General features: G+C 43.1%; 1 protein-coding gene and 1 non-coding gene across 2 annotated transcripts in view; both read left to right on the forward strand.

Moving 5' to 3' along the window:
• stab2 (stabilin 2) overlaps window positions 1–21,704 on the forward strand; it is a gene marked incomplete in the record, with an annotated part of 54,365 nt that overhangs the window by 26,758 nt on the left and 5,903 nt on the right. Inside the window, 22 exon segments of the mRNA XM_036210224.1 lie at window positions 329–386; window positions 458–531; window positions 595–720; window positions 3,070–3,143; window positions 3,209–3,280; window positions 3,349–3,468; window positions 3,534–3,578; window positions 3,648–3,746; window positions 4,013–4,162; window positions 5,193–5,321; window positions 9,172–9,237; window positions 16,258–16,434; window positions 16,576–16,665; window positions 16,736–16,882; window positions 17,130–17,189; window positions 17,272–17,395; window positions 17,735–17,884; window positions 17,988–18,092; window positions 18,178–18,285; window positions 19,863–20,056; window positions 20,124–20,265; window positions 20,664–20,797. Coding sequence (XP_036066117.1) covers window positions 329–386; window positions 458–531; window positions 595–720; window positions 3,070–3,143; window positions 3,209–3,280; window positions 3,349–3,468; window positions 3,534–3,578; window positions 3,648–3,746; window positions 4,013–4,162; window positions 5,193–5,321; window positions 9,172–9,237; window positions 16,258–16,434; window positions 16,576–16,665; window positions 16,736–16,882; window positions 17,130–17,189; window positions 17,272–17,395; window positions 17,735–17,884; window positions 17,988–18,092; window positions 18,178–18,285; window positions 19,863–20,056; window positions 20,124–20,265; window positions 20,664–20,797 — 2,444 coding nt within the window.
• Window positions 9,424–9,494, forward strand: trnag-gcc. The gene has a single exon. It is a non-coding gene; the product is annotated as a tRNA-Gly (tRNA).

Consider the following 21,704-nt stretch of genomic DNA (forward strand, 5'->3'; position numbering starts at 1 on the left):
GATGAGGATGAGGATGAGGATGATGATGATGATGATGAGGATGAGGATGATGATGATGATGATGATGAGGATGTTGATGATGATGATGATGATTATGATGAGGATGATGAGGATGAGGATGATGATAATGATGAGGATGCTGATGATACTCATGTTGCTGCTGCTGACAGAGGGATGGTTGTAGACTGGAACAAATCTTGTTACTTGAAATGTTCCAACAAATAAACTGGATCCAAGTCAGCCCAGAATGTTCAGATCAAGCAGGATGAAAAATAAATTTCCTTGCCTGTTAAAATTCTTATGACAACCTGAGTTTGTGGTTGTGCAGAGATTGAATCAGGAGCAGAGGAATTCTGTGGCTTGGAAAAATGTCACAGCAGTGCAAAGTGAGTGCACTCTCAGATATTACACAGCTTCTCCTCTTCCTCCTCTTCATTGTCTCCATTGATCCTTACAGCTGTGTGACTCGAGTGTCTGGTCCCGAGTGTCTCTGTGCTGCTGGATTTGAAGGGAACGGGACCTTCTGCAAATGTGAGAATGTCAGCATGAATCACCTGAACAGGTAAACATGGATAAAGATGATGATGTTTGCAGCCGTGGATGCCTGTCTGCTGGAGAACGGCGGCTGCAGTCCTTTTGCAGTCTGTAAGAGGACGCGTCCAGGACGCAGAGACTGCATCTGCAGCAGCGGCTATGCAGGAGACGGACTCGTGTGTGTGGGTATGTTCACCTGTTGTATGTTCATCTGTTGATAGTTTTACCTGTTGAAGGGTTCACCTGTGGATATTTTCACCTGTTTTAGGTACAGCTGTTGATAGGTTTACCTCTTGGTAGGGTTACATGTTGAACTGTTAACCTGTTTATGGGTTCACCTGTTGGCTCCAACCAAACCTTACGCATCTAGTTTCTAATCCATCAAACCTTTCAAATCAAATCAAATCATGTTTATTTATAAAGCGCTTTAACACAGCCAGACTGCTACAAAGCGCAGTACATTAAAACATCAAGAACTCTAATAGATAAAATATAAACATACAAACAACTAAAAACCAAGACAGTAAAAACTGGATAAAAACAGAGTTAAAACAAAGCAAAAAAAAAGTAAAAACAGTGAAGAAAAAAAAAAGCAGAGTCTTGTGGTTTAAGCTTTACTGTAAAAATGGGTTTTAATCTTAGTTTAAAAAATGGACAGAGATGACGCATCACGAATGTTAATAGGCAGAGCATTCCAGAGCTTCGGGGCACAGATGGAAAAGGTTCGATCCCCTCTACATTTCCTCTTAGCCCTCAGTACCTCCAGGAGAAGTTGATCAGCAGACCTTAGGCACCGGGGAGGAGTGTATGGAGAGAGAAGCTCTGAGATGTAAGGTGGGGCCAGACCATTCAAGGATTTAAAAACAAAAGAGTCTTAAACTCAACCCTAAAACAATCAGCAGCCAGTGGAGGGAAGCCAGGATGGGTGTGATGTGTTCTCTCTTTCGTGCTCCAACCAGCATACGAGCAGCGGCGTTTTGAACCAGCTGCAACTGTGAAAGAGAGGACTGGCTAACACAGGATAAAAGGGAATTACAATAATCCAGCCGAGATGTAATAAAAGTGTGGATCAAAGTCCTGCTGAGTTAAAAATGATTTCACCGCAGATAACCGCCTTATATGGAAAAGGCTCTGCTTCACCACAGGAGTGATGTGAAGGTCAAGCTTAAAATCACTATCCAGAATAAAACCCAAATTTCTCACAGAGTGTTTAAAATGTGGAGCCAGGGGGCCCAGGTCCTGAGTGGAAGGGTCACAGCGGTTACTAGGGCCAATCACCATCACCTCAGTTTATTCTCATTAAAACTCAAGAAGCTGCTCACCAGCCATGTTTGGATTTCATGTAAACATCACAGTAACTATTTAAGGGAGGAGCCGTTCTTCTTGATTGGGAGGTAAATCTGGCTATCATCAGCATAGAAATGAAAGGACACACCATGTTTCTGGATGATGGACTCCAGGGGAAGAAGATAGAGGGAAAACAGAAGCAGTCTTAAAATTGAGCCCTGTGGAACCCCAAAAGACAGTGGAGCTGTGTCTGAGGTAAATTTGGAGAGACTCACATTCATGGTTCGGTCTGCCAGGTATGATGTAAACCAGGTGAGAGTGGCACCACCAAGCCCCACCACATTCTGGAGCCTTGACAGCAGGATCTGGTGATCTACTGTGTCAAACGCAGCAGATAAATCAAATAAGACAAGGATCACATGATCTCCCATGTCAGTTACTCTGAGAATGTCATTGAAAACCCTCAGCAGAGCAGATTCTGTGCTGTGCAGACTCTTGAAACCTGACTGGAAGACCTCCAACACGTTGCGTCTGACCAGGAAAGACTGCAGTTGTGTGTCGATATTTCTCTCTAGGATTTTGGATAAAAAAGGGAGTTTGGAGATGGACCAGATATGATCCATTACTGTGTTGTCGTGGTTTGGTTTCTTAAGCAGGGGGTGAACCATAGTGTGTTTAAAGTGAAGAGGTACCACACCACAACTCGCATTGATGATAGCCAGAACTGATGGACCTACACAAGGAAGCAGCTGTTTAATAAAAAAAGGAGAAAGAGCATCCTGGGGAGAACCTGACGGCTTCAAATGGCTTTGTGGAATTCAGTAAATTTGGAGCTCATAGAAACAGAACTCATCAGATCTGACACCGCTGTCTCTTAAACTGTAAGAATCTTTTTATGGAGTTTTTATCCATTACATCTACTCCCCCTTCCACCCATGGAGGGGCTTGTGATTCCAAGACCTGCTTATTCTATCTGTGGACTTGTTACTTATTCTTCTCATGGTGTCAACAGAAGAATCACTTTCTGTAGCAGAGGCCTTGATCAACAAAATCAAAGTCATGGTTTTGTGCAAGTCCACCGCAGTTGAAGTTTAGCTTTAAGATGGTCAAGAAAAAGCAGAACTTTACTCTCCCTCCTGAATTTAAGGTTCCAACATTCACTGATCTTTGAGAAAACTTAACTCTACAGAAAAAAGGATGAGCATTTCAATGAGGTGTTTGAGAATTGTTGGACGTTCTGTTTCTCAGAAATAAATCCATGTCTGGAGGGAAACGGAGGGTGTCATGCTAAGGCTCATTGCATCCATGTGGGACCAAACAAGGTAAGAGTTTGCCAGTGTTTTCCAGAAGGTTCTTAGTTTGCGCTGACTGTGAAGATCTCTGGCAGACCTCCTGTGTCTGCCCTGATGGTTTCTCTGGAGATGGTCTCTCCTGCAGCTTCATTAACTTGTGTAAAAAGGTGAGTCTAGCAAATATGATGAGCTTCTGTCTGAAGAAGTGTCCGAAAAACTCACCTTCTACCTCCAGAAAAATGGGGGGTGTCATCTGGATGCCACTTGCAATATGACGGCTCAGGGGTCCTTGACCTGCAAGTGCAAGAAATTCTTTGTTGGAGATGGGCTGCAGTGCAAAGGCACGGTGGACCGGGTGAGCAGCTGACATGGAAATGACTGGATGAAAGGATTGAATTACTAAGCATTGAATTTTTGCAGGAGTTGAGGCTGAGGGGTCTGACCAGCTTCTACTATGCAGTCAACGTAAGTGGAGGACAATCTTTCTTTCCTGTTCTGCTGGAGGAAGTATTCTGAAGTAACCTCTGCTTCCAGAGCATGGAGATTTCCCTGCGTGGACGGGGTCCCTTCACTGTCTTCGCTCCCAAACCTCAGAACTTTGAATCCGACTCTTCATCAGACACATCCATGAAGGTGGGACAGGTGGTGGACTGTTGAGGGCTTTGGCAGTGGTCAGGACCAGTCTGGTTTTTAAGTTCTACCACCCTGTCTGTTCTCCAGCTCTCTGTGCACTTCTTCCTGCCGATTGGCTGACTCAGGTCCTCATTCTGATGGACTGAGGAGACCTGATCCTGGTAACCAGCTGAGAGAAGTGCAGGGAGATGTGGAAACTCGTCAGGCTTGTAGATTTTAGGACCAGATTTGGGCACCTGCTCTTCTGATGTTGTCTCTGCCTGCAGATGAAGCTGTTGGCCAAGCATAAAGAGACTTTCAGGAACTTGCTGCGCAGCCACATCGTCATGTGTCACACTCTTCTGCCTGACGACTTGAGCCTCATCTCCAACGTGACTTCTCTGTCTGGACTTGTCCTGAACATTGACTCTACCAAGGTGACTTATCCACTGAATTTTTAGAAGTTCACTTCGAATAAAAAAATGACTTTAGGATTATTTTAGAAAGCTTTAGTTTCCATCCATTCAACCATCCATCCATCTGTCCATCCATCATCCGTCTGTCCGTCCATCCATCCATCCATCCATCCGTAAGTCCGTAAGTCCGTCTGTCCGTCCATACGCCCAACCGTCCAGTCCTCCATCCATCCATCCATCCATCCATCATCCATCCATCCATCCATTCTATTCATCATCCATCCATCCATCCATCCATTCTATTCATCATCCATCCATCCATCCATCCATCCATCCATCCATCATCCATCCATTCTATCCATCATCCATCCATCCATCCATCCATCCATCCATCCGTCCGTCCTTCCTCCATCTGTCCATTGGGTTGTGTGGTCAGCAGTCTTTGCAAGTTTTAGTTATAAATTTAAATTTTAGAAAGTTTCCTCAGAAAACAGAAAAAGGTTGTAAAGAATGCTAAGATTGACAGCTGAAGCTGGAGTCAAGCATGAAGACTCGTTCTCATTGACGTCAAGGATTGGTTTGTGTGAACACTTTGACAGATTCCTCCATTTACTACCAGCTCAGTGGATGCAAATTAGTTATGGGTTCATTTCTCTGGTCACCTTTAACCCTTGTGTTATCCTAGAGATGTTTACATTAAAAGTGGGGTCATCTGGACCCACAAGACAGTGCACTGAACTTTTTTCAAGGATTTTTTTTAATCTTTACTGGTGTCTGTGGCAGACATGAAGTCCTGTCCACCTTCATTCACCTTTGTCATGGGAGGGATCACACATCATTGTAAAGGTGGGGTCACCTGGACCCCATGAAAGAGCACAAGGGATGAATACTTTATAAAAGGGACAGTGTGCCCCCCTGTTTGAGGATTGATGGGTTGGATGGGGGTTTAAACCACAAAATAGTTCCCAATCGTGTCTGACTGCAGAGAAATACAAAAAACTTGTTTTGTTCACTCAAATGTGTGAGAAGTGATGGAACTTTAACTTTACAGGGATCAATCTTCATCAATGAGGCGAATGTGACAGACAGCGACGACGTGAGCGTCAATGGGATCATCCATGAAATCGACAGGATTCTGTTCCCCCCAAACATGGATAAAGAGAGCTTTCTTCTCAGCCCAGTGAGTATTGGATGGGAATGCAATTTTCATAGCAGCAATAATGATAATAATACCTTATTCGTTCCCATCAGGAGAAATTCTGTTGTCTGGTACTGCTCAGACACAATTAAAATTAAATAAAAAAAAAACATAATAAGTACTACAAAATTTTCCTGAAAACATTGTAAAAACTCGTGAAATGTTGTTAGATGTTGTTGAGCTGACGACTGCCCAGAGTTAGACCACCTTGTTCTGTGAGATGACCTGAACAACATGATTCAGGGGTCGCCACAGCGAATCAGTTTCCTCCATCTAAGCCTGTCTTCGCCATCCTCCACTCTAACACCAGCCACCTTCATGTCTTCATTCACTGCATCCATAAACCTCCGCTTTGGTCGTCCTCTAGACCTACCATTCCTATCCTTGATCACCCTAACCTGCTGCATGTCCTTCCCATCTCGATCTCTCTGCCTTGCTAATCTGTACAGGTCAGTCTCTCCCTCCTTACTACCCAACCTAGCGTACAAGTCATCATAAGCTCTTTGTTTGGCCTTTGACACCTCTACTTTCACCTTACGCTGCATCTCCCTGTACTCCTGTCTACTCTCCTCAGTCCTCTCAGTGTCCCACTTCTTCTTAGCTAGTCTCTTACTCCGTATACACTCCTGCACCTCCTCATTCCACCACCAAGTCTCCTTATCAACTCTCTTTCCTGATGACACACCAAGTACACTCCTACCTGTCTCCCTGATCACATTAGCTGTAGTTATCCAGTCATCTGGGAGTACCTCCTGACCACCCAGAGCCTGTTTCAACTGTTTCTTAAAAGTCATGCAACAATCTTCTTTTTTCAGCTTCCACCAGTTTGTCCTCTTCTCTGCCTTTGCCCTCTCTTTCTTCATCTTCTTCACCACCAGAGTCATTCTACACACCACCATCCTGTGCTGTCTGGAAACACTCTCACCAACCACTACTTTACAGTCACTGATCTCCTTCAGATTACACCGTCTACACAAGATGTAGTCTATCTGTGTGCTTCTACCTCCGCTCTTATAGGTCACTCTATGTTCCTGTCTCTTCTCAAAGAATGTATTCACTATCGCCATTTCCATCTTTTTTGCAAAATCAACCACCATCTGTCCTTCTACATTCCTCTCCTGGATACCAAACCTGCCCATCACCTCCTCATCACCTCGGTTTCCTGCACCAACATGACCATTGAAATCTGCACCAATGACAACTCTCTCATTTCCAGGGATGCTCATCATCACTTCATCAAGATCCAACCAGAACTTCTCCTTCTCTTCCAGCTCACATCCTACCTGTGGGGCATACCCACTAACAACATTGAACATGACACCCTCCATTTCTATCTTCAGACTCATCACTCTATCTGACACTCTTTTTACCTCCACAACACTCCTAACAAACTCCTCCTTTAGGATAACTCCTACTCCATTTCTCTTCCCATCTCCACCATGATAGAACAACTTGAACCCTGCTCCTAAACTTCTAGCCTTGCTACCTTTCCACCTGGTCTCCTGGACACACAGTATGTCTACCTTTCTCCTCTGCATCATGTCCACTAACTCTCTACCCTTTCCTGTCATAGTTCCAACATTCAAAGTCCCAACTCTCAGTCCAACACTAGTGACTTTCCTCTTCTCTCTCTCCCTACGAACCCGCCTTCCTCCTCTCCTTCTTCCACCAACAGTAGTCCAATTTCCACCAACACCCTGTCGGTGAACAGCACCGATGGCGGTCGTTGTTAAGCCGGGCCTCGACCGATCCGGTATGGATTTCGTAGGTCTGATTCGCATATTTGATTTGGCAAGATTTTACGTCGGATGCCCTTCCTGACACAACCCTCTGTATTTATCCGGGCTTGGGACCGGCACAATGGGACCCTGGCTTGGGCCCCCTCGTGGCTACATCACTCTCTGACCTGATGGGAGTGGTGAAAACGGACATTATCCTACACAACAACATACTTGCTTAGTTGGCCTCCACCTCTCTCATTCCCAGGGACTAGGTCCCTGTAAAGAGTGTCCAAAAATGTCAGGAGATGTTGGGTATTGTATGGACCAAGAAGGGGGACATGGGTGAGGACGCTGTTGTCTGAGATGGCTGCACACATGGTAATATTCCCTTTGCGCTGACCAGGGACTTCAGTGGTTGCTCTCTCTCCAATGCGATTTCTTCCATGCCTTCTGCTTTTGGCCAGATTGAAACCTGCCTCATCAACATATATGAATGTGTGCAGTGTTTCCCTGGCTTCCAGCTCCAGTACACGCTTTAGAGAAAGACAGAAATGTAATTTCACAATTTTCCTGTGTACAGTAACAAATAGTAATGCATGCATTTGTTAAAACACATTGTAGAGTATGTTCTGTAGAATTGCAAGTGTACTGCATGAAACTACAAAGTACTGTAAAACAGTTTACAGTGCTGAACATAGAAGACCAGCTTTACTTGCACATACTGGTGACGGATCTCCTTCACCTTTTCACTTTTTTGTTCAAATGGCACTTTATACAATTGCTTCATGTGGAATTCATTTTTTTTGAGGACTCTGTCAATTGTTGAAATTGAAACAGATTCAATATTGTCAAATACCGTGTTATTCTCTATGACAGCGCTTTGTATTTCTCTCATCTTTATTGCTTTGTTTGCAATGACCATTGCACAAATGGCTTTTTCTTGCTGTTGGGTAAAAAGGAGCCCTCTTCCACCTCCCCGAGGTTGTCTTTCAATCCTATGTGGTGCAGAGTAAAATTACAGTAAAATTACAAATACAGTACAGTAACATGAGATGTGTATGAGATGGTACAGTATAGTACAGTAAATTACTCTTTGCATACCTGTTTTTCCTACAGAATGTTTGAATTATTGAACTGACAGTAGTTCTTCCAGTATTGGGTTGGACCCTTCAACCAGCCTCCTCCATGGTGAGGCTGTGATTGACAAAATAGTCCACAATTGTAGCCCTTATTTCATTAGGAATCCACCTATATCTGCCTCTTCTCCCTCTTCTCCCCCTTCCCCTTCCTCCCCGCATCCTCACCCCTCTTCCACGATGCTGACCTTCCATTTTGTGTCACAGAAGTGTAGAAATGGTACACACTAGTGTTTATATATGCTTGCCAATTGAGGATTCACAGGATTCATCCATAATTGATAGTGAACACGTTGTTTGTCATTGGTTACAACTAAAATTGCACACACCTCCTCATGAGTGACAGCTGAAATTCACCTGAGATCAATTGTTCAAGTTAGGAGACATTTCCAGGACAACATGATGAAGGAAGGTACAGAATTTGCTTGACAGATGGCTAATATTTGACATTTGATAACTAGTTCAACAATTTTGTGTGTAATGACTCAAGCAATGAAAGTAAGACTTAGTTTTATTGAGAACGAGTATTCAGCATCCATAAGTATAATTAATTTTGACTGACATGACATAAGCAAATGGAAATGTCAAAAAACAGCAGAGAAATGTATGAAAGCAACTGATTCATGTCCAAAATCATTTGCAGTTTGTTCAGAGAGAGGAGAAATTGCTACTATGATGTGCACAAATGACTAAGTGTTGTGGAGGTTGAACTAATAGTTCTGAGATTTTCAATTCTGATCTGAGAAACGCACCACAGTGACTGAGAAAAACTGTAAATCAAAGAAAGAGAAAAACAGCACTGATGGGCTCTTGTTTGGTTTCATAAAGTTTCATCTGCAAACAACAAAACATATTAAGGACTTTGTCATTTAGTAATTTGTTTCCAGAATAACAACAGGTTGAAGGAAACAAACTCTAAACATCCACTGAAAGTCTTTGAAGCATCTAGATTAATTCACTGATGTTTTCCTGCAGGACCCAACAGAACTGAACCTGACAGACGTGACTCAGGGATATAACACCTTCTTCCAACTCCTTCAGGTAAATCTGTGGAGTCAAATCAGGCTCAGCTTAAAGTGAATGAAAAACAGATTGTAAACCTGAAAAATTGATAGTGTAACTAAAAAAAAAACAGAAAATTTGAACAAAAATGAAAGTTTAAAAAAAAAAGTGAAAACTTAAAATAAAAAAAAAACAATAAATTAAAAAATGACTGATTGAAAACGTGCATTGGTGGTATAGTGGTAGCATAGCTGTTTGCCATGCAGTTGACCTGGGTTCATTTCCCAGCCAATGCATTGATTCTGGCTGCACGGTGGCGCAGTGGTTAGCGCTCTTGCCTCACAGCGAGAAGGCCCCGGTTCGAATCCCGGCTGGGACCTTTCTGTGTGGAGTTTGCATGTTCTCCCCGTGCATGCGTGGGTTTTCACCGGGGACTCCGGCTTCCTCCCACCGTCCAAAAACATGCTTCATAGGTTCATTGGTGACTCTAAATTGCCCCTAGGTGTGAATGTGAGAGTGGATGTGTGTGTGATTGAGGCCCTGAGACAGACTGGAGACCTGTCCAGGGTGTACCCCGCCTTCGCCCATCAGTAGCCGGGATAGGCTCCAGCACCCCGCGACCCCGAAAGGGAAGAAGCGGACAAGAAGATGGATGAATGGACTGATTGAAAACAAATTATCCATTAGTAACAGCTGCTGTTTTGAATTTTGAGCTCAGCAGTAAAAACTCGAAAAGAGAATTGAAACTGAAAACTGAGGACTGGAAGTGAAGATTAAAAAATGTATATATTCAAAATTCAAAACAGCAGCTGTCATTTTTTAATTTATACTTTTTTAATTTCAAGTTTTCACAATTTTTTTCAAATTTTCTAGATTTATTTCAAGATTTCAGTTTTTTATTTCAAATGTCCAATTTATTTTTCAAATTTTCATTTAATTGCTTCAATTTCTATTATTTTTCAGTTTTCAAACTTTCATTTATTTAGTTACAATATCTATTTTTCAAGTTTTCAATCTGTTTTTGGTTGATTTGACCCCATATAAATCTTTCCCCAAAATATTCTGCATCAACATCAGTCATAATTGTATTTTTACTGTATGTTATGTTTATCAGTCATTTTGACTACTATTTTCTAAAATTGTTGATTGCTATGGAAATAGGCTAACAGGTCAGGTTTTTCTCTCCATTTATTGGAATTATTTTAGGAATTTTCATTTGGTTTGGGAACCTCACAGTTTGGAATGATAAATATGAATACAGGTTTATCAGTACAGTATGAATAATAATTCATTACTTTTTTTGTCCCATTTTTAATTATGCTGTTTAAAATTTCCTGAAGTCTCTTCACATTGTTTTTTTAATTGTTGTTCAGTATATCAAGTATCAAAGTAAACCTATTTACTGATCCACTTCACTTCAGATAGTTTGTTTTTGTTTAACTCATACCTTCTTCAATCTCTCTTAACTTTGTTTAAAGACTCAGAAGAAAATTGTGTTTTTTGTCATTTTTAACATGTTCTTGTGGCATTTTCTCTGTTCATGGCAGAGAAAATTAAAATTAAAACTGCGTTTCTGAGTGTTTCTTCATTCACATTGAATCAGGCACTTGTAGTTATTAATAAACTACAGTCGGCGGGCCACCAGTCTCCCTGCTGCTCTCCATTCTGATGGATTCACTATCAGTCAAACAGATCCATGAACGTCTTTGTTTTCCTGGTCTGAGCTGGAATCTGGATCAGAACTGGATGACTGGACAGAAATAATATTGAGCTTGTTACTTCCTGCTTTGCTAGAGTGCGGACGCACATTGCTTTGCTCCCCCTTCTGCTTTTAATTTTCGCTGATTATTTTCCTTTCTTCTTTTTTTAATCACACCAGCAATAACTTTTTAATACTTTTAAACCATCGGGTCGGATTTATTTTTCTTTTTTACTTTAAACAAAGGGATTTTTTTCCTGCATTCCTCTTAAAACATTTTATCTTGAGCACTACGTGTACTTGGCCTTCACACAGCTGAAGCCTGATATACGGAGCAGCAGCTAACACAAGGCTAACTAGCAAGATGCCTTCTTTTTCCACAAAGGATTACCAAGACCATCTGGAGAAGATCACAGCGCTGGAAACAAAGGTTCGCCACATAGAAGTGAACGTGGAGGTAAATGGACTCTATGGAAACAACACAACTTTGCCACTATCTCATCTCAGCAGAGAAGAGAGAGCTAACACGCAGCTAAATGGCACAGATTCTACGGAGAGAAAGACAACATCTGTGGACAATAACAAACAATCGAAAGATAATCCTCCCTGGAACCATCTTGGAGCAAAGCCAAAGAATAAGTCCAACAGCTGGAGAATTGGCGGACATGGGAGGACCGACCCCCCGCGGAGAGCTGAAGCCTCTGAGGCTGAATGGCCTTTTCTTCCTACGAGACAGAGGACCTCTTCTACTCCCGTACACCGGAGGAAAGAAGAAAAGAAGCCAAGCATGAACGGAGCGGTGACCCTGCAAAACAGATTTGCTCCACTGTCAGATGACCCCGGATTACCCAACGACCATCCACTGGAAAGCAGCACGAGGAGGACCTGTAACCCATCAGAAGGTAAACGGCCAGAAAGAAAGCTGAAGGCTCGGCCTGAGACTCTGATTGTGGGTGATTCCACTGTGAAAGATGTTCAGTGGTTCTGCAGCAGGAACACTAAAGTCCTGTGCTTTCCAAACGACATGGTCAGTGACATGAAGGAGAGAATTCTGCAAACTGTGGCAAAGTATCCATCAGTACAAAACATTGTACTACACACAGGGTCAAATGATGTGTCCAAGCAAAAATCTGAAGTTTTAAAGCAAGACTTCACTGGACTGATAAGAACTGTGAGCTCCATGAATGCAGCTGTCTTTATCAGCGGTCCCATTCCAACTGTTCGAGGAGGAGAAGAGCGATTCAGCAGGCTGTTGGCACTGAACAGGTGGCTTTCTACGACATGTGGTGAAACAGGAATTAATTTCATCAACAACTTTCACATTTTCTGGGAACGCAAACATCTTTTTAAAGAAAATGGATTCAGTTTAAACAAATCAGGAGTTAAACTGTTCTCCTCCAATCTCTTCTACTCCCTGCGTCATGCCAAGACCAAGATTAATTTATCTCAGTGTCAAGGCCAGACACAGACTGGATCCACACAAGGAACGGAGCTGCCCCCACTGGAGGAAAACATCAGAAACGGGAAACCTGCCTCCGAACACCGGAAGAGGAAAAACAACGAGGAAGATGGACCCTCCCAAACACCACCAAACCAACAAACTCCTGAGGGTTCCCCCTCCCCCTCTTCACCCTCTTCACCCTCTTCACCCCACCTGAAATTCACTGAGCAGATGATGGAGCGAGTCGGGATTGGGCTTCGATCTACCCCTCTGGCCAATCCATTTTTGTCCCCCATAACTCTGTCACCAGAACGTTCGAAGGGTCGACGTAAAGCCCCACCCTCTCCTGTACAACATCATATCCTGTCCCTGCAGTCAGATGTTTGATGTGTTGAGGGTCCAGGCTGTGGATATAACAACAGTCATGATGTTCTCCAGAAAAACCTGGGACCCTGTTCTCTAGAAACACACACCGTTTCTGTACTTGTCACCAACAGGAGGAATGTAATCTGCCCAAAACGCAAACAAAGGACTTTAAAAGAGGTAAACATTTCCTCTGCGCCTTTCCAGAAACAGAAGGTAAATGAAAATATTATTACTCCTAGACCTCTCAAGTTAGCACTTTTAAATGTCAGGTCTTTAGCAGGAAAAACATTTTTAATTAATGATTTTATCACTGAGAACAAAGTTGATTTTATGTTTTTAGTTGAAACCTGGTTAGATGAGAATAGCAGGGGAGCAGTTCTCACAGAGTCAGCTCCTCCCAATTATGGTGTTATCAGTGAGGAAAGAACAAGCAGAAAGGGCGGGGGGGTTGCAGTTTTGTTCAATGAAATGTTTCAGTGTAAAAAGTTATCTTTTGGAAACTTTCCATGTTTTGAATATGTAGCCCTACAGCTGAAGGCCTCACTCAAAACCATATTTATAAATATATACCGCCCCCCTGGATACAGTCCAGAATTTAACCTTGAGTTTAGTGAACTGCTGTCTATAATTTGTCTTGATTTTGACTGTATAATCATGGCTGGAGATTTTAACATCCATTATGGAAATCTTGAGAACAAAGGGACTAAGGACCTGATAAACACTCTGGACAATTTCGGGTTGACTCAACATGTAACAGAGCCCACACACAACAGAGGGAATATTCTTGATTTATTGATTTCCAAAGGTCTGAACATCTCTAAGGTTACTGTATGTGATTTAGGTCTGTCTGATCACTGCTGTGTTTTCTGTGAGAGCACAATTCCAGTACACACAAATGTTTTGAGGGAGGAGATCACAAAACGGTATATAACTGAAAATACTAGTGAGATGTTCAATCAGATTTTCTCTCTGACTCCTCCCCTCTCAGGGGATTCAGTCAATGAACTTGTTAATAGCTTTAATTCCAACATGTCAAATATCATGGATAGTATTGCTCCTAGTAAGGTGAAGGTGATCTCTGGTAGGAAAAAATCTCCATGGAGAAACTCCATTGTGGTAAAGAACGGAAAACGAGAATGTCGGAAATCTGAACGCAGGTGGCGGAAATCTAAACTACAGGTAGATTATAACATCTATAAAGAGAAACTTCACTTATATAATTTACAACTGAGCAATGCAAGAAAGTCCTATTTTTCTGAAATTATTACCAAAAACTCCCATAATGCTCGGGCCTTATTTAATATAGTCGACAGGTTGACAAAACCCCCTGTGTCAGTGGCACCAGAACTTTACTCCACCAAAGCCTGTAATGACTTTGCCAAATTCTTCAGGGACAAAATCAAAAACATTAGACAAACAATTGTTTCACCAACTACAAGTTCAGGATATGAACCCTATCCACTAGAAACCAGTATAAACCCAATGGCTCAGTTTCAACCCATAAACAGTAAAGAACTGCAGGACATTCTATGTCAACTGAACTCCTCCTCCTGCTGTCTGGATATTCTACCCACAAGCTTTTTCAAAAAAGTTTCAAAGATCCTGGAACCAGCCCTGCTCCAGATTGTCAACTTGTCATTAACATCTGGTGTTTTCCCAGAACCACTGAAAACAGCTGTAATCAAACCTCTCCTAAAAAAGGACAGTCTAGACAAAACTCAAATGAACAACTACAGACCGATATCAAACCTGCCATTTTTAAGTAAGATCATTGAAAAAGCTGTTTTCCATCAGTTAAATGAATTCCTAATAAATAACAACTGCTATGATGTCTTCCAGTCCGGCTTCAGACAGAACCACAGCACTGAAACGGCTCTGACCAAAGTGACTAATGACATACGTTTGAATACAGACAGTGGAAATATGTCAGTGCTAGTTTTACTGGATCTCAGTGCTGCGTTTGATACAGTCGACCACGCAATACTACTCAGACGACTGGAAAACTGGGTGGGTCTCACTGGGCCAGTACTAAACTGGTTCAAAACGTACTTAGAAAACAGGAAATATTTTGTGTCAATTGGTAACTTCACTTCTGAGCCAATAGAAATTACATGTGGAGTGCCCCAAGGCTCCATCCTGGGACCACTTCTATTTAACATCTACATGCTCCCACTGGCCCAGGTTATAAAGAACAACAACATTAGTTACCATAGCTATGCAGATGACACACAGATATATATTAGACTGACACCAGGAGACCGAGGCCCTGTACAGGCTCTTGGTAAATGCATTGAGGACATTAATGACTGGATGTGTCACAACTTACTTCAATTAAACAAAAACAAAACTGAGGTTATTGTCTTTGGGGCTAAAGAAAAAAGGTTGGACGTCACTACAGAGCTTCAATCTATTCAACTAAAAACTACCAACCAGGCCAGAAACTTGGGTGTAGTGATAGACACAGACCTAAATTTTGATAAACACATTAAGGCAGTCACTAAATCAGCCTATTATCATCTCAAAAATATCTCAAGGATTAAAGATCTGATGTCTAAGCAGGACCTGGAGAAACTAGTGCATGCTTTCATCTTTAGTCGACTTGATTACTGTAACAGTGTTTTTACAGGACTACCAAAAAAATCCATCAGGAAACTGCAGCTTATTCAGAACTCTGCTGCTCGGGTTCTCACAAGGACCAAGAAAGTAGACCACATCAGTCCAGTTCTGAGGTCTTTACACTGGTTACCTGTCTGTCAGAGGATAGACTTTAAAGTTCTGTTACTGGTTTATAAAGCTTTGAATGGTTTAGCACCAAAATACATGACTGACCTCCTGACCCAGTATGTACCAGCCAGACCTCTCCGGTCATCAGGATCCGGTCTTTTATCAGTTCCTAGAGTCAGAACTAAACATGGAGAAGCTGCATTCAGCTTCTATGCACCACAGATCTGGAACAGACTTCCAGAAAACCTTAGATCTGCTGAAACACTCAGTGTATTTAAATCCAGGTTAAAGACTCACCTGTTCTCAGTTTGATTAATATGTATTCAAAAGTTTACGTCCGCACTGTCTATCTATGCTTGTTTTAAATTAAAATCTTTTTACTTTCTTTTAATTTTATTTTAATGATCACATTTTTACTATTTCTTTTGATTGTTTCTTTTAATGTTTTATGTAAAGCACTTTGAATTGTCTCGTACATGAAATGTGCTACAAATAAACTTGCCTTGCTGTTTATGTTGCACCAGTAATGTTGGGTTGTGAGGGGCTGTAAACTAGGAGGAGAGGGATGATGGGACATTGGTGGAGGCTCACTTACATACCAGTCCAAAACTCAGATTAATTTTTTAATGAACAATGAAGCACTTTTCCATCCAGTCACCAAACACTTCTGGACTTATTGATCTATATGATCTGATATGGAGCTGTCTGTTGTTGAAATATCCCGGGTGTCATTGAAAAGAGCGAGCTCAGAAGGTTGAAGGTAAAGGGCTGTGATGAGTAAAATCATTACCTGTAAACGGTCTAGCCATCTTTCTGTGTAATTTTTCAGGACACTGGCGCACTGGAGCTGGTCAATAATGGCGCCAACCAACCAGTCACTGTCTTCCTGCCCTCTGATGCCACCATGGCCTCTCTGCCACAGGAGCAAAAGGACTTCCTGCTCCATCAACAGAACCGGAAACAGCTGCTGGAGTACCTGAAGTTCCACATTCTGCCAAACCAGAAGGTGAATTTTCCTTTTCAATCCATCTAAATTTAAATATAGTTTTCCTTTCCTAACTGTTCAGACAGGATCAAGGAAAATGGAGGAAGGAAAGTCTGAGGGAACATTTGCTTGATTCATTACAACCTTGTTCATAACATTTAGCTTTACGCAGAAGACCTTATATACCTGGACTCAGGCCGGACCCTGCAAGGCTCGGCACTCTCCTTCTCCTGTGGTGGGGCACAAAACATCGTAAGTGAAGCAGAAGCAGAACAAAGTATGTGAGAGAACGCTCTGAGTCTGTCTCCACGTCATCCATCAGGGAGAAATCTTCGTCAATGATCAGTCCTGCCGGATCAGCCAGCGGCATCTCATCTTCAGAGGTGGCATTGCTTATGGGATTGATTGTCTACTGACTCCGCCCAGCCAAGGAGGGCGCTGTGATGTTCAAACCACCTTTGATCTTCAGGTGAGCTCAACTAGATTAGGCAAAATCCAGACTGAACCGAGCCAAACTAGACTGGACCAAATGAAACAAGACTGGACAAGATTGATCTGGAGTCTGGGGCTGTTTGGTTGGAAAAAAAAGCTTTTGTCCACAGAAGAAAGGATGTCATCAGGAGGATCTTTGGAGCATTGTCCATCTGTCAGTCTGTGATCACAAAGTCTAAAGTTCATTGACTTTGCTCCTTTTCCTGCGTACTTCTTCTGAATAGATGGGCTGTGGAATGTGTGCCTCCTCTGCAAGCCGCTGTCCTCGAGGATCCAAGCAGAAGGTCAAAGTCTTCCCAGGAAACTCTAGTCAGGACCACTGAGGATGCTCCATCCCAGTGACATGTTCATCTCTTACTTCATCAGGAGCTTCAGAAATGTGACCTTCCAAACTTTTACGTCAGCAAGAACCTCGGCTGCAGGCCCATCTGCACTGTCAACTTCTGGCAGCCCAAGTGTTGTCCAGGGTACTATGGACGGGACTGTCTGGGTGAGAGCACGACTCCTATCTCTGTGTTTGCATTCATGATTCTGAGGAACTTTGATAAACGTCAAAACGTCATAACAGTGTTTAGAAAAGCTCCTTGGAGAATGAGACTGCTTTGAATTTGAGGATCCTCCCTGAAACTAATGCTACTGTATCAAAACTTGACTCTCTCCTTCCCAGTCGCCTTCTTTTACCGTATTCTTGAGGTGGACAGAGTCAGTTTACCTGTCTCACCTTTTTTGGTAGCACATTTCAAACAAACCTGTACACCTCACCTGCCTACTTTAGTGACATCAATGACTTTCAGGTGAAAAAGTGACATCCTGTCTGTCCTTTGTGTAGTCTGTCCTGGAGGTGTCCACTCTCCATGCAGCAACCGAGGGAAATGTGACGATGGTCACCTGGGTAACGGTACCTGCACCTGCCAGGCTGGATTTGGGGGTACAGCCTGTAACCAGTGCAAACTGGGTTTCTATGGCCCCACATGTAAAGGTGAGGAGCAGGCCTCAGGTGGGAGGGGCTTGTGCATGTAAAGGTGAGGAGCAGGCCTCAGGTGGGAGGGGCTTGTGTCTTGCTCATGCCAGCTGTCTTCCAGGCTGCAACTGCTCCGAGCACGGGTCATGTGACGACGGCGTGCGAGGCTCAGGTCTGTGTTTCTGTGAGCGCGGCTGGACCGGAGAGCGATGTGGCGAGCAGCAAAGTGAGACACTGACCTTCATTGTCATGCAGTGATGCTTGTCCAGTGTTGAGGGGAGGAGCCTCACACCATCTATGTGTCTCTGCAGCTGAAGTGTTTGAGTGCTCGCCCCCCTGCTCTCCAAAAGCCATCTGCAAGGACAATAATACCTGTGTGTGCCGCTTGTTTTACCAGGGAGATGGATTTACCTGCACAGGTACAACCCCACCCTGATCTCATCTGTAAGAAACCTGTTAGCATTAGGGGAACACTGAAAGCTCTGCAGTGAATGAAACCTTTTCTAAGTGGGGCTGCACAGTGACAATAAGGCGCCGGTTCAAGTCCCCACTGGGGGATCTGAACCAGAACTAGACCTTTCTGTGTGGAGTTTGCATGTTCTCCCCGTGCATGCGTGGGTTTTCACCGGGGACTCTGTCCAAAAACATGCTTCATAGGTTAAAGGTTAATAGGTTAATTAACTCTAAATTGTCTCCAGGTGTGAATGTGAGTATATTCTGGTTTATGATTGAGGTCAGACTGGTGACCTGTCGAGGTGCATCCTGCCTTCAGGCAACCGGGTTAGGCTACAGCACCTCAATGACCCAGAAAGGGACAAAGCAGTTTGGGAAATGAATGGAGGATGGATGATGGATAGATAGATTGATGATGGATGATAGATAGATGGATGGATGGAGGGATGGATGGAGGGATGGATGGAGGGATGGATGGCAAGGCAAGTTTATTTGTAGCACATTTCATGTACAGAGACAATTCAAAGTGCTTTACATAAAACATTAAAAGAAACAATCAAAAGAAATAGTAAAAATGTCATTCATCATCATTCAAATCATTAAAATAAAATTAAAAGAAAGTAAAAAGATTTTAATTTAAAACAAGCATAGATAAACAGTCAGACGTAAACTTTTGAATACATATTAATCAAACTGAGAACAGGTGAGTCTTTAACCTGGATTTAAATACACTGAGTGTTTCAGCAGATCTAAGGTTTTCTGGAAGTCTGTTCCAGATCTGTGGAGCATAGAAGCTGAATGCAGCTTCTCCATGTTTAGTTCTGACTCTAGGAACTGATAAAAGACCGGATCCTGATGACCGGAGAGGTCTGGCTGGTACATACTGGGTCAGGAGGTCAGTCATGTATTTTGGTGCTAAACCATTCAAAGCTTTATAAACCAGTAACAGAACTTTAAAGTCTATCCTCTGACAGACAGGTAACCAGTGTAAAGACCTCAGAACTGGACTGATGTGGTCTACTTTCTTGGTCCTTGTGAGAACCCGAGCAGCAGAGTTCTGAATAAGCTGCAGTTTCCTGATGGATTTTTTTGGTAGTCCTGTAAAAACACTGTTACAGTAATCAAGTCGACTAAAGATGAAAGCATGCACTAGTTTCTCCAGGTCCTGCTTAGACATCAGATCTTTAATCCTTGAGATATTTTTGAGATGATAATAGGCTGATTTAGTGACTGCCTTAATGTGTTTATCAAAATTTAGGTCTGTGTCTGGATGGATGTTCGATGAATGATGGATGGATGGATGTTGGATGACGGATGGATGAACGAAACAGTAAAACCAGTAAAAGTTCGACCTCTGAATGAAGGAGTCAGAATGACCTGATATTTATAAAACACCCACATTCATCTCCTCAGTAGATCCGCTCAGTGGATCTGGACTCCTGAGAATCTCTTTCAGACCAGATCTCAGCAGCTGACCACGGTCTCGCATTAGTGACAGCTGCATGAGTGCAAAGCTGCTGGGCTGAATTTCACGTCTCTGCAGTGATGGATGTCTGCAGCATCTGGAATGGGGGCTGCGCCAAAGGAGCCACGTGTTCTCAGAAGGGGGAGAAGGTGAGCTGCACCTGTCCGGACGGTCACTCTGGAGATGGTTTCACCTGCGTGCCGATGGATCCGTGTTCTGTCGGGGACAATGGTGGCTGCCACGAGCACGCCGCTTGCACCATGATAGCTCCAGTGAGCACGTCCCAGGTACCATCACATCTCAGACATGACGCATGTAATAACAGGTGTGTGTGAACAGGGAAAAAAGAAGTGCACCTGTAAGGACAACTACTTTGGAGATGGCGTGATCTGCGAGCTCCAGCTGATCCCCGTCAGCCGCTGTCTCCAGGACAATGGGGGGTGCCACTCAGAGGCCAGATGTACTGATCTCCACTTTGAAGGTACCACATTTCTGCTGACGTCAGTGTGGAACGGTTGGGCTTTGCCGTCAGCGTGGTTAGGATACCTGGTCTCATAGTCGCCGAGTACTTTGACTTTCCCATCGGGATGAGGTCTTCCTGCAGGTTTGGAGTTTGGAGCAGTACATGGACCTTTGAGTCTCTCAGCTGTTCACAGGTCTTTCATTTGTTGAATCCATTCAGTAAAAACACCTCATTGGCTCAGAGAGTGGTCATGCGACTCCTCTATTTTCAGTGTCTAATCCTGAATGACTGAATGAAAGTTTCTGCATTTGTATGTAAACAAACAAAACTTTGTTTTTTTCTCTTCCATTTATTGTTCCTAAGGATTTTTATTCTTGAATGAAGGTAGTCTAACTCTCTGTTGTTCTTGTCTGCAGATAAAATGTTGGGTGTGTTTCATGTAAGCTCTAAAACTGGTCAGTACAAGCTCACCTATGCTGCAGCTCAGCAGGTCTGCATTAAAGAGGGAGGGGCCCTGGCCACGTACACCCAACTTCACCGAGCTCAGCAGGTCAGTGAAAGCAGGACTCTGCTGGGGAACCCGCCCGCCACTGGTGAGCATGTCCTCTAATGATCATGTCCTCTGGTGATCATGTCCTCTGATAATCATGTCCTGATGATCATGTCCTCTAATGATCATGTCCTCTGATAATCATGTCTTGATGATCATGTCCTCTGATGATCATGTCCTGTTGAACATGTCCTCTAATGATCATGTCCTGATGATCCTGTCCTCTGATGATCATGTCCTGATGATCATGTCCTGATGATCATGTCCTGGTGATCATGTCCTCTAATGATCATGTCCTCTGGTGATCATGTCCTCTGATGATCCTGTCCTGATGATCATGTCCTCTGATAATCATGTCTTGATGATCATGTCCTCTGATGATCATGTCCTGTTGATCATGTCCTGATGATCATGTCCTCTAATGATCATGTCCTCTGATGATCATATCCTCTAATGATCATGACCTCTGATGATCATGTCCTGATGATCATGTCCTCTAATGATCATGTCCTCTGATGATCATGTCCTCTAATGATCATGTCCTCTGATGATCATGTCCTCTGATGATCATGTCCTCTAATGACCATGTCCTCTGATGATCATGTCCTCTGATGATCATGTCCTCTAATGATCATGTCCTCTAATGATCATGTCCTCTGATGATCCTGTCCTGATGATCATGTCCTCTGATGATCTTGTCCTCTAATGATCATGTTCTCTGATGATCATGTCCTGATGATCATGTCCTGATGATCATGTCTTCTGATGATCATGTCCTCTGATGATCATGTCCTCTAATGATCATGTCCTCTAATGATCATGTCCTCTGATGATCCTGTCCTGATGATCATGTCCTGATGATCTTGTCCTCTAATGATCATGTTCTCTGATGATCATGTCCTCATGA

This window comes from Oryzias melastigma, linkage group LG23 (genome assembly GCF_002922805.2).
Source record: "Oryzias melastigma strain HK-1 linkage group LG23, ASM292280v2, whole genome shotgun sequence".
In the NCBI taxonomy this organism is placed as follows: domain Eukaryota; kingdom Metazoa; phylum Chordata; class Actinopteri; order Beloniformes; family Adrianichthyidae; genus Oryzias; species Oryzias melastigma.